Below are 13,510 nucleotides of genomic sequence, written 5' to 3'. Positions count from 1 at the left end.
GACCAGATGGGCTATTTCATTGGCTCTTACCCCCAAAAGAATCTTTAGAGCAGGGAAACCTGTTCTTTTTAGAGGGAACATTAACAATCAGCTAAGAATGGTGTGAAGCTGCTCTGTGTTGGATATCTGGGGTGGCCTTCCCCTTCTCATGATCTACTTAGGCTGAGATGCACTCCCAACTCCAAATACCCACCACCCTCAAATCTTATTCAGCCTTTTTCCTAAGAATTTAGACGTAAATCCAGTTTCTACCTTTTGAAAAATGAAAATGAACAAAACAAAATAGTAAAGAAGGAATCATCCCTGCTGCTGAGAGACTTAACTCTGTCTGGTAACATAATCCAAGATAGGAATAACCTGTCAGTTTGTGAAGATAATCCCTAACAGGCAGACCTCCAAGCTATTCTGTTAATGGATTTACTAATCTCATATTCAGGTTCCCTATTCCGTTCTTCTTGTCTCAGCAAAGTCTCCTGACAATGCTATATTCGAAACAATGGTTAGATATGTATGTCTTATTGTCAGTGTTCCAAGAAAGTGACCTATCAGTGCTCTAGGATGCACTGCTTATCCAGTCCCCTAAAGAGAATGGGGTAAAAGGAAGCTAGGAGATCCTAGGTGCCAGCATTCTGAAATCTGTTGATTGTTGAAGCCATAGCTTACTGAAAACCTCATGTTGAGATATTAATGATGAGCATCAACACAGCAACACGTTCGAGAAAAACTCAGAAAACAAAGAGTGGAAAGGAAGGTTGTTAGCACCCACCTCCTTGTGCAGCACATGGGTGCATGCCATTGGATGCAGCTCACTGGGCTGGACAAGCTTCTGGCACATGAGACACAGCTTACAGGTGGCTGGGGCCTGCAGGACACAGAAGGGAAGGCCAAAGAGTAAGGAACCTCTGGGTCTCCTCGCCTCTTGTGCCCATGATGCTATCTCCTATTTCCATGTCGCAAAAGGTTTTTACACCAAAAGAAAGAAAAGTTCAAATACAGATTCTTGCCGGAAGTACCTGCATTTTCTCAGCTGGGGCCGCCAACAACCCAGCTGATGAGAGGGTGTTTTTTTTGTCCCCCCGCCACCGCACTGCATCTGTAAACCTGTTCCCTCCTCACCCCCCAGCTTCTCCACAACCCAGTTTTCAAAGAAAAAGAGCCTTACGTGTGAAGACCTTCCAGGATACGAAACTTGGGCAGAAGGCAAGAACATTGGGGTACTGATTTGGGTCAGCGGAGCAGGGAACAAGGCCCGGATCCGACCGAGTGGCTGTGGGCAGAAACATTGTCAGAGTAAGGGGAAAGAGTCTGAGCGACAGAGCAGATAACAAAAAGAAACCACTTCTTTCCCAGTGCAGCAAAGGAAGAAAGCAGGCTAGAGACCCCTGGCTGCAGTGCTGTGTGCCGCCCCCAGTGCCTCTGAAACCTGCCTCCTCCCCAACAGCTGAGCAGGTCTGAGCTCTCACCTGGGTACTGGCTGCCACCCGCTCGTGTTCGGCCAGGCGGGCCGCTACCAACTGCATCAGTTCCTCCATGGTCAGGCCTGCCATGGTGGTCCGTGCGGTCTTGATTTGCTGAAGAATGTTGGTCATCTGGGCCCTAAGCAGCCACATGTTGAGAGAGAGAGATTCTATGCTGTCCTTGTTAAAAATCTCCAGGAAACTTCCCCTATTTTGACCCACAGATATTTCTCTGACACTTTTTTTTTTTTAAAGCTTTTAAATTAGTCCTGAAAGATACTTACTTATTGCATTGTGGGAAGCGAGTCAGTAGCTTCTCCAGGATCTTCTCCAGTTTGTCTACTGGTTGGGGCCGGGGAGTTTCAGCAGAAGCCTTAACACCGCCCAAGCCTGGGGGAGGCGGGATGGAGGCAGCAGGGGGCATGTGTGGACCGTGGGGGCCAACGAGGGAACCCAAGCCAGGGCTGTTTCTCCCATGGGAGCCAGGAAGGGGCGGGGAAGGCTGGCTGGGCTGGGAAAGGGCAGGGTTTAGGATTGGGAAAGACAAGGAGCGGGGATCTGCGCTGGGCATAACCATGGGCACTGTGACCTGCCCAATGGAGAAGGGCATCCGAGGAGGCAGAGAGGGATTTGGCTGAAACACCTGAAGCATGAAGTCTGTCTGCAGAGCAAGAGAGGTGGAGGACAAGAGAGAAAGGAAGAAAATGAAAGTTTACGAATCTGGAGCGGAAATCAGTGAGCAATTCTTATGCCAAATAAGATCAATAATAATAATGGCCAATAATAATGTTATAATAAATAATACCAGGAGTAAAACCAATCTCTTCATAAAAGGAACAAGCAGAAGACTCTGGCTGTGCCACCAGCACAGAAAGGTAAACTCTCCCATGCCAGTCCTCTCACCTCTGATGGGGGTGGAGGCAAAGTGGGAGTAGGGATTTGAGGAAGGCTGCTTAGCTTGGCTCCGTTCCTCACCAACTGGATATGACTGTTAAACTGGTCCTAGAAAAGAGAGAAAGGAGCAGATTATCCTCTCTGCTGAGCTGAGTAAGCCTCTTGAGAAAGAGAGCACCACCCAGTATCAGGAGAGCAAAGGCAGGGGTGGAGCAGGCCCTCAGTGATGATGTACAAGGTCCCTCCGGTCACCACAGGTTTAAGCACAGCCTGAACCCTGACTCAAAGATCACACAGTACAACACTTACCCGAACATTCTTTTTCATCATCCGAACTCCATTCAGCCTTGTCTCCCACTCCTGTTTGGAACGAACTGTCTCTAGTGTTGGGGGGGTTGACCTTTCAAGAAACCAACAGGAATTCAGAGAATTAGAGCAAGGCCAGCTCCTGACTCTCTGAGATAGCAGGACAGTGGCTGGTCAGGGGTCCTGGTGAGAAAAGGTCAGACAGGTATAGGAGGAGGCCAGGGTTTGTGTGCTTCACTCTCACTCTGGCATCTTTTAAGTCAATTATTAGGAAAGAGGACCAACCACAGAAAGAGGGCTTTTGTCTGCCTGGAAATGTCACAGGGGTCCTCCAGATTCCATGGCAGAAAGAGAAGAAATGACTCTATGAGAAACAAATCTCCAAAGATATTTGTTATGCTTTGACACCAGAAGAGATATTGTTTATCCAGCTGGAACCAATACAACCAAAAATACAAAACTATAAACTATGGGAAGAGAAATGACTGAACAATGGCAACTGTGCAGACAGAGGTGGCCCTGAAATTTCTGAGAAGACAGAGTAAATGCCAGACTAGTGGGCCTTGGGTTTCAAAAAACTAACCAAACCAAACCAAAAAAAAAAAAAAAAAAAAAAATCACCAAGAAAACACCAAACTGCAGGACCATTAAAACTCTGCGATGGGAGGGTACTTACTTGAGGTAAGTAAGGTGCAGTTCTGCCTCTTTTTCTGCTTCTTCTAGTTTCAATACCAGCAACTCTTTCCGACTCTCTAGTGATAAGATCTAAGGAAACCACACACACACACACACACACACACACACACACACACACACACACACACACACACACACAGTCTCTTTATTAATTGTACATATACGAAGCTTCCCCCCAGCTAGTTAAAACAAATGCTTATGGCTATATAGTACAATAGTTGTATGGCTTAGTGGTATAACACTATACCCAAAGAGATTAATTACTATCTGGAAGCCCCAAATCAAGGCTTTCCACACAGAGCTCTTCTCACCTCTGCCTTCCAGGCCCGTTCTGTCTCTTCCATAATGTTCCGATTTATTTCACCATCCTGATTCTTGAGTCTATCCAGTTCCATTTCCCACACTTCTCTGTAAGGTCAGAAACCAAGAACAAGAGTAAGGGGAGAAAGACAAGATCGCTAAGGGACATCAAGGCAAAAGGAAAACCTGAAATTGATTTAGCAGATATGTTATAGGAAGTTTTACTCTAACTATTAATATAGATCTAGACAAAGAATGTTTAAAGTATTCTGTAACTGCAAAAAGGCCTTATATTTGAAAGTTAATATATGGGATGCCTGGATGGCTCAGTTGGTTGAGGGTCTGCCTTTGGCTCAGGTCATGGTCCTGGGGTCCCAGGATCGAGCCCCGTGTTGGGCTCCCTGCTCAGCAGGGAGTCTGCTTCTCCCTCTCCCTCTACAGCTCTCCCTGCTTGTGCTCGCTCACTCGCTCTCTCAAATAAATAAAATCTTAAAAAAAAAAAAAAAAGGTAAAAATGTTCACATCTCCCCTTGCTAAGATAAGGTTTCCCAGAGCAGGAAAGAGTGTACTTAGGACCAAAACCCACTGACAGCAGACTGTTCCATGTTTAGGGAAGGCTCAGAATCATTATGGTATCCTCTCATAACCCCATTTGTCTTCTACTATAGGTATGAAGAATGCAGGACCAAACACAGAGATCCGTTTAATACTCAGGTCTAATGCAGCAAGCTCTGATTCATTCCTCAGCACACAGACACTGGCTTACTGATTTTCCTATTTTCTTAGCCATAGTAAACATTCTTCAGAAGAAAAAACTGTCTCTTCACACCTCAGGAATTCACCTTTCCATCAGCATCCTCCCTTCTCACGCCACCCTCCCAGCCCCATCCCTACAATGTAACATACTCAGGGTCAGGGTGACCAGGGTCAGGGTGACCAACCGATTGGTGTGTCTGTTCCCAGGGGTCTTGCAGAATATGGGACAGTCAAGCACCCTACTCAGGACTAAAGAACAGAGCCAGCAAGAGGAGCTCGTTACATGGCACTGGATTGCAGTCAAGTTTTATGGCTGGAAAGCAAAGGATCATCCAGATCAGTGGAAAGAATATGAAAATGTTGTAATGTTTTCACTGTATTTTAAGAAGTCAAAAAGAAGAAGAAAAGGTTGGGAAGAGTTGTATCTTAAGAAAAATGGTTCCCACTTTTCTTCAGTAAAATAAACAACTTCAGTCCTCTTCTGTTTTTCAGTAGTAGCCTTACATATATGAAAGGGAGCGATCCACTTAAGTCTGTGTTTGAGGCGCTCATGTATCCCTGCTCTCTCTTTCATAGATAAAGTAACACACACACGTTCATTCACTGATTCACTACCATGAGTCTGCCCTTCTACTGACAAGGTTTATTCATATAATAGAAATGACCAGGGCGCCTGAGTGGCTCAGTTGGTTAAGCGACTGCCTTCGGCTCAGGTCATGATCCTGGAGTCCCGGGATCGAGTCCCGCATCGGACTCCCTGCTCAGCAGGGAGTCTGCTTCTCCCTCGGACCCTCCCCCATCTCATGCTCTCTCTCTATCTCATTCTCTCTCTCAAATAAATAAATAAAATCTTTAAAAAATTAAAAAAAAAAAAAGAAATGACCAGATGGGGACCAGATGGGCATTTTCTTCCTTAATCGCTATATGTTATCCTTCCCAAACTAACCTGCCAAAAGAGTGACGGGTATTAAGGAGGGCACGTTCTGCATGGAACACTGGGTGTTATACGCAAACAATGAATCATGGAACACTACATCAAAAACTAATGATGTAATGTATGGTGATTAACATAACAGTAATAATAATAATAATAAAAAGAATTCTCTAATAATTCTTTAGACAAAGGTTTATAGGTAACTGTTCTCCTGCTATGAAACATATTCCTCAAGTTAAAAACCACATGAGGAGTCAGAATTCTCTTACCATAAGAACATGTGAAATATGCTGTGGGGTCAATCAGTGATCCATTTAGCTTACTAGTCACTCCTTGACAATGGGATAATTGTAGAAAAACATGACAGTTGCCTTCTGTGATTGATGTTATTCTTGAAGATTATAGATGGTCACTGAGTATCTCTAACTTTCATTAAATACATTTGTCAACTATAGATATATATTTCTACAAGAAAAATCCTTCTACCATGTCCATGGGATCATTCCACATATTCACAGACATTAATCTTCTCCTTTGGGCACTGGCCACATCTACCCTGGGATCCAACAACACAAAAGGAACTACTAGCAACCACAACAAAAATAATTAAAGAATTCTTAAACAAGCAAAAATGCTCAGCTTTACCATATGTTAACTAGCCTATAACATATGCATCAGACCTGCAACCCACGCTAGAAAAATAATCAGCTCCCCATGGTAGATGGTCAAAAAAAATTCTTGGTAGAAGAGAAACCAGTGAGTCTATTTAAACTTTTTAAATGCCTGGTCTAATTTCTTCCAAGTCCCAGATTTCTGTTATTTTGCATAGCTGGTTTAGGGAATCAATGGTTCAAATAAGTAAATCCTAGCAGACTGTGTTAAGTCTGACTTGTAGTTCCCAATTTTTGCAGACTTTTTAAAATTTAATTTTGTTTTTGATCACATAAATAATATAAATTATAAAAAGTTTAGGAAATACAAAACAGAAAGAGTCTCGCATAGAGGTTCCAACTTATTGGCTATATGACCCTAGACAAGTTACTTAATCGTTCTAGGATTCTTCATCTGAAAAATGAGTACTACCTACATCATGGGACTGATAGGAGAATTACTGAGAAAACACCCATGAAGATTTTAATATGGGACCTATTAATGTAGGAAGTATTCAACAAATGTTATTTTTTAAATTTTTATTGTTATGTTAATCACCATACATTACATCATTAGTTTTTGATGTAGCGTTCCATGATTCATTGTTTGTGCATAACACCCAGTGCTCCATGCAGAATGTGCCCTCTTTAATACCCATCACCAGGCTAACCCATCCCCCCACCGCCTCCCCTCCAGAACCCTGTTTGTTTTTCAGAGTCCATCGTCTCTCATGGTTCGTCTCCCCCTCCGACTTACTCCTTCATTCTTCCCCTCCTGCTGTCTTCTTCTTCTTTTTTTTTTCTTAACATATATTGCATTATTTGTTTCAGAAGTACAGATCTGTGATTCAACAGTCCTGCACAATTCACAGCGCTCACCATAGCACATACCCTCCCCAATGTCTATCACCCAGCCACCCCATCCCTCCCACCCCCCATCACTCTCAACAAATGTTATTTTTAAAGTATTTTTTAAATTTAACTTCTCACAATTGTAATACAAAGAATCACTATTATACTTCTTTCCAGTCTTTTAAAATAAATATTTGCATATTGATGAATGTATATAGCACATATAAATCCATTATGTGTACTTTCAAACAGAAATTGATCTTTCTCTTACTTTTTCAACCATATTTTTCCATAGCACTAAGTATTCTTCAAAAATTTGATTTTTAAATAACCATCCATTGTACATATATACTATTATCTATTTGGGTATTAGGTTATTTTCAACCTGACAATTATAACTAATACAACTAATTGACAAATATAACTAATAATAAGCATCTGTACATGTGTACTGACACAGGTTAACAATAAAAGTAATGTTTCTAGATTTAAGAGGAAGCTACTCACAGTAGTTAAGAGCATGGCCTCTGGAGCCAAACTAAGCTCTGAGTTCAAATCCAGGCCTCATCACTATCTACATGACCTGTGGCAAGTTACTTAACCTTTCTGTGCTTGATTTTCCTGATATAAAATGGGGATAACAAAAGAGTCTACCTTTCAAAGAGCTGTTATGCATATTAAATGAGTTAATGTATGTAAAACACACAGAATACTCTCTGGCATATAGGAAGAACTTAGTAAATGTTAGTTCTCTCATTTGGACGGTAGAACATCTTCTTTCAGAGAAACTAAATTTATGTATATGAATTTTCCACAAGGCGTGGTGGAATTCAGATGATTTTAATGGACAGAAGCTGATAAGCTTCTTGTGAAAACACTCTCCACGGTCAGAGACAAAGCTAAAAATTAAGATGTTTGCATCCTCAGCCCAAATACCCTCCTTTCAGAATATATTATACTCTAGGCAAGGCAAAAGGAAACAAAACAAAAACTGTTGAATAAGTTAATATATAGGGGTAGAGGTTATAAAATCCTTTACTCCAAAACTAACAGTGATACAAACTAATATAGAATGCATGAGATCAGACATAAGCAGAAAACTTTACCCCAGGGTGGATTTGCAAATTTATTGTTTATGAGGCTGGAATTCTTCCATGATTCAATTTAATTCAACAACATCTACTGAGCAGCATAGTGTGCTAGGCCCTGTGCTAAAACCTAGGGATATAAAGATGCCCAGGTCCTGCCCCAAGAAACTCACAGTCTAATAGTTTGCCAAGTAAACGAAGGGAACAAGGAAACTCTGGGCAGAACAGACAGCATGGGCAAAGGCCAAAGAGTAAGAGAGCATTCAGCTGAGGGAGGTCCAGAAAGTTGCAGGCAGTGGACACACGAGTCTAAGGCTCAGTGATGTAGTCTGGGCTGGGGATACAGACGAGTGTCACAACCATAAAGACAGCAGTGGAGCCCTAAGTATGGAAGGAGTCATCTGGAACAGCAGTTTACAAAACACAGTCCACAGTCCCCAAAACCCTTAGAGGCCCTCGTCTATGAAGCAAAAACTAATTTCAAATGACACTAAAGTTACTTGCCTCTGTCACTCCCATCCTCTTATGAATTTACAATGGATTTTCCTGAGGCTACCATAACACATGATGGTATCGTCACTGATGGCTAATGGAATATATGCTTCTGTATTCTCATGTTTTCTAGCATGTTCTAAAGTAGTAGGTTTAGGGCATAATTTAAGCTCTCAATTTTTTTTTCCTTCTCAGAACCTCTGTTGTGCTTTTACTCGCTGTCTTCAGTTATACTTGCTATAATCTCTATAATCTCATTATTGTCTAATAAATAATCACTGTAATTTTTAAGTTCTCCAGGCATCTGGGCAGAAACAAGTACTTTCCGTTAATTTGTTTTTGTAATAATTCTTTTTAATTTTTGAAAATTTTCTCTATTTTTTTTTAAAGATTTTATTTATTTATTTGACAGAAAGAGAGACAGCGAGAGATGGAACACAAGCAGGGGGAGTGGGAGAGGGAGAAGCAGGCTCCCTGCTGAGCAGGGAGCCCAACGCAGGACTTGATCCCAGGACCCCAGGATCATGACCTGAGCCGAAGGCAGTCGTTTAACCAACTGAGCCATCCAGGCGCCCGAAAATTTTCTCCATTTTTAAGTTAAATCTAAAATGTATTACTTTAAGGGTGCCTGGGTGGCTCAGTCGATTAAGCATCTGCCTTCGGTCATGATCTCAGGGTCGTGGGATCGAGCCCCATGTTGGGCTCCCTGCTCAGCAGTGAGTCTGCTTCTCCCTCTCCTTCTGCTGCTCCCCCCACTCATGCTCACTCTGTCTCTCTTCAATCAATCAATCAATCTTAAAAAAAATAAAACGTATTACTTTAGAATTTAACATTTTTTTTCCTAAAATACAAGAAAATTTATTTGTATTTTCCTCGTACATTGAAAAATGAATCACTGGATCAAAAAAGGGAGATTAGAAGACTCACTTTCTCAACCCATAGCTGCAATGTATACATCTAAAAGATCCTAAAAAAGATGCAGGGGCCTACAGTTTTCTGACTCATGGGAAGAATCTACTCCAAAGAAATTGGGCAAAATTATAAATAAGAAACCAAAGTATGACAAAAGCCAGCTTTCCCTTGACTTTAAAGATGTTCATAATTTACTTTACTGTATCTTAAGCCACAGAACATTTTCTAATTATATTGTGCCAGTTAAGTTATAGTGATATTTTGTGATCATTCAGAATTTAAAGAAAAAGGAACTATTTTAAATGCAGATGTGATGAGGTCTTTAAAATTCATAAAAATCATCAAAGCCTTTCAAACCACAAATGAAGAAGCCACTGAAGCACCTTACCCGGGGAAATTACTGTACTGCATTAACCGGAGAAGCACAAACTTGTCCAGCTGACATTGCTACATGCCTGCCGGACAAAAAGTCAGTAAAATAAATCACAGCAATGTCACTTTTTAACGACACAGTAACTCATCAAATTAAAGATTTTGCTAGGAACTTGAAGTGAGAGAGTTAAGATCTCATCTGCAGAACTGTAATTTTGCTTCACAAACAGACAAATCTACAACTGCAATTAGACTTGCTATTTTGATTTTATTCATCTAGTACTAGCACCAACTAAGCATCAGAGATAATACTGTCTGTGAATTCCTGGCAACAAACACAAGTGATGCTCCCATAATCTAAGCTGAATGACCTTTTATTGTCGTGGTTTAAGCTTTACTTAAGGATGTCATGATGAAGCCATACAAAATAATAATTTTATGAAATCCCAACCTCTAACTACACATTTTTTAAATATTGTTTGATACAATGCTACATGCCCAGGTATACGGTTGTCTCATGGAAAAGCACTTGTGAGACCATTTGAGTTGTGAGTTGAACTAGCCTCTTTTTTTCATGAAACACCATTTTTAGTTAAAAGAACAATTGAGAGACAAACTACGGTAATTTGAACTTGAGTATTTAGCAGTTAGGTCCTTGAAAATGAATGAAATACTCTTGCTATTGCAAAGAAAACAACTGACAGTATTTATCACCAAAAACCAATTTTGAGCTTTCAAGCAAAAATTAGAATTTTGGAAAATCTATATCAGCCACTGGGAGCTTGAAGGATCCCCACTACTTAAAAACTATTCTGATGAGATCAACAGTGACATAAACAAATGAGATTCCTTAAATGCTATATAATAAAACATGTCAACACTTAGGTCTGAGTAACTCTAAACCAGTATTTTCCAAATTATCAATGCACTGTGTTACCAAACCCACTGTGGAACCCACTTGGAACCGCAGAGTTGGCATAAAGATGATTTTAAGCTGAAGATATCTGAGGTTCAACAGATGCAGAAAAAAGCCTTCTGGGAGCTTCCCTTATCTGCCTAAAAAGCAGCAACTTCTGGGAAATAAGGATGTCACAAATTCCTCTTCGGAGCAGATCTACTCCCAGGAGAGAGAATGTGAATAACAACTACCCTAAATCCCTTCTCCAGGGGAGTTTTATGGTTCTGAAAGAGAGAGAAAAACCACTCATACCTGTATAGACAAATATTATCACAAACTTTTAATCTGTTTGTTCTCCTGAAAAGCCGTTTATCTTTCCAAAAAGCCCCCCCCCCCGTAAAGTGCCCTTTCTCCCCACCCTCCTAAGAAGTCATTTGTTTTCCCATAAATGCCTTTCTCCTTGCTCCCTTCCACCTATTAAGATGGCAGATAAGCCCCAAATTCCAACCACCCTTCTGAGTTACTCATCACTGAACTTTCCCACATTCATACAAGTTGTACAGGGAAACTGCTTTCCTGTTAATCTCCCTTTTGTCAGTTTAATTGCAGGCCTCAGACGTTAAACCCAATAGGGCAGAAGGAAAAGTTTATCTTCCCTGATAGAACACAATGAAAAGATCCATTTAAAGTGTAACTTAAGCCAATGGACTCAACTAACCTTTAAGAAACTATCACCAGTCCAATTTTGGGGTACTGTAAAAAAAGAATATCCACAATTATCTAAAAAAGGCTATTACGGGGTACCTGGGTGGTTCAGTCAGCTAAGCGTCTGTCTGACTTCGGTTCAGGTCATGATCCTGGGGTCCTGGGTTCAAGCCCCACATCGTGCTCCATGCTCAGCGGAGTCTGCTTCTCCCTCTCCCTCAGCCCTTCCCCCTCCCCCGCTTCAGTGCAATCTCTCTCGCTCTCAAATAAATAAAAACTTTAATTTTAAAAAATCTTTTTTAAAAACTCCTCACTTTTTCAACTACCTAATCTGTGTTATGACCAGATTTTCTTCACATACTTGAATCAAACAGCATACTGCAATGGATTACACGTAGAAGTAGATAAGAAAATTCAGGTTCTTCCACTAAAGAGACTTACAAAAAGGTAAACAATGTCATTCTTCTAATTAAATTGATTTTTGTCTGGGTTGGGCAAAGAGTTCTTGGGACACAAAATCCATGAGCCACAAAAGAAAAAACTGGTAAACAGGAAAACTAGACTTCACCAAAACTTAAAATTCTGCATTTTAAAAGGCACCAATACAAAACGCAAAGGCAAGTCACAAACGGGGAGAAAACACCTGCAAAATGCAAATCTGATCAAAGAACTTGTATCAAGAACACTCAATAAGAAAACGACATGCTTTTTGTAAATGGGTAAATATCTGAATGAATACTTCAACAAAAAAAGAACGAAAAATGACAGATAAGGACACGAAAAGATGCGCAACATCAATAGTCATTAGGGAAATGCAAACTAAAACCACAATGAGATATTATTAAACACTTCTTAAAATGCCTAAAACTAAAAAGACTCATAATGCCAAGTACTGGTGATGATATGGAGTAACTGGAATGCTTATACACCTGCTGGTGGGAATGCAAAATAGTAAAGCAACCTTGGAAAATGGTTTGGCAGTTCCATATAAAGTTAAGCAAATATATGGCCCAGCAATTCTACTCCTAAGCATTTACCCAAGAGAAAACATGTCCACAGAAACACCTGAGCAGCTTTATTTATCATAGTGTAAAAATAAAAAAAAAAAGGAAACAACCCAATTGTCCATCAACTAGTTAATACATAAACAAATTTGGTATAATTTTATAATGGAATACTACTCAGCAATAAAAAGGAATAAATTGTTGATACATGCAACAACATGGATGAATCACAAAAGCTTTATCCTAAACAAGAAACAGACCAAAAGGCTATATATATTGTATGATTCTATTTACATGAAGTCCTAGAAAAGGCAAAATTATAGTGAGAGAAAGTAGATCAGTGGTTGCCAGTGGCTCAGGGGAGGGGAGGCAATGGACTCCAAAGAATCATGAAGGAAATTTTGGGGTAGTGGAAATATTGTATATCATGATTCTGGTAGGGATTCCATGACTATATACATCATTTAAAATGGGTGAATTTAAAATAAACAAACAAATAAATAAAATGGGTGAATTTAATCATATAACCTCCATGAATTTTATCATATAACCTCCATAAATTGCAGTAAAAAAGAAAAGAATCTACAACCCCCACCCCCAAGCCACTGCCCCCTGTTCCCCTTCCTATAGTCACCATTTCTGTATCTCAGACATCTCATTGTCATTACACCTCCTCTGTCTGTAAGAGGCAACAAATCTTATCAATCCTACCTCAGAATATCCCCCTTTCCGTTCCTTTGCCAATTAAATCAGGCCCTCCTTTTGTCTGGCTGAAACTGGCTTCCTGACACCAGTTGATCTATACTTTAGCCCATCTAACCTAACATGGGCAGAATTATCCTACAGATTAAATCTGGAGAGGTTCCACTTCTAGTAAGAACAGAGTTGCTCCTAACAGACCAACACCTCACAGGTCAAAAACTATAAATTCTAAACAAAATATAAAAAAGCACCTATCTGAAGGCATTAAACAGCAAACAAGAACCAGGCATAAACTGGAGATGATCTGACGACTGGAAGAAGTTAATATCACTGTTGTTTCCTCTTTTTTACAGTTATTTGCCTAAGGGCAAACCCTAGCCAACTGTGCTGATGGCTAAAACAGATAGAAACCTTGCAGGCTTACATGCTTGAAAACTGAAGGACAAAACTGCGAACTACCATAACAACTGGAAAATGAGTAGGAAACCCTAA

General features: G+C 40.5%; 1 protein-coding gene across 3 annotated transcripts in view; it reads right to left on the bottom strand.

The window, feature by feature from the left end:
• The window catches only part of RNF214 (ring finger protein 214), a 49,455-nt gene that overhangs the window by 1,516 nt on the left and 34,429 nt on the right, over positions 1-13,510 (bottom strand). For all 3 annotated transcript variants that reach the window (XM_027580325.1, XM_027580326.2, XM_027580327.1), the window contains exons 7-14: positions 3,665-3,761; positions 3,334-3,422; positions 2,661-2,751; positions 2,361-2,459; positions 1,742-2,118; positions 1,464-1,596; positions 1,163-1,267; positions 767-862 (exon numbers count right to left, since the gene is read on the bottom strand). In XM_027580325.1, the coding sequence (XP_027436126.1) occupies positions 767-862; positions 1,163-1,267; positions 1,464-1,596; positions 1,742-2,118; positions 2,361-2,459; positions 2,661-2,751; positions 3,334-3,422; positions 3,665-3,761 (1,087 nt within the window). The remainder of the gene's footprint in view (positions 1-766; positions 863-1,162; positions 1,268-1,463; positions 1,597-1,741; positions 2,119-2,360; positions 2,460-2,660; positions 2,752-3,333; positions 3,423-3,664; positions 3,762-13,510) is intronic.

The sequence above is a fragment of the Zalophus californianus genome, chromosome 11, assembly GCF_009762305.2.
Source record: "Zalophus californianus isolate mZalCal1 chromosome 11, mZalCal1.pri.v2, whole genome shotgun sequence".
Taxonomy (NCBI): domain Eukaryota; kingdom Metazoa; phylum Chordata; class Mammalia; order Carnivora; family Otariidae; genus Zalophus; species Zalophus californianus.
This window is presented reverse-complemented; position numbering and strand designations above follow the sequence as displayed.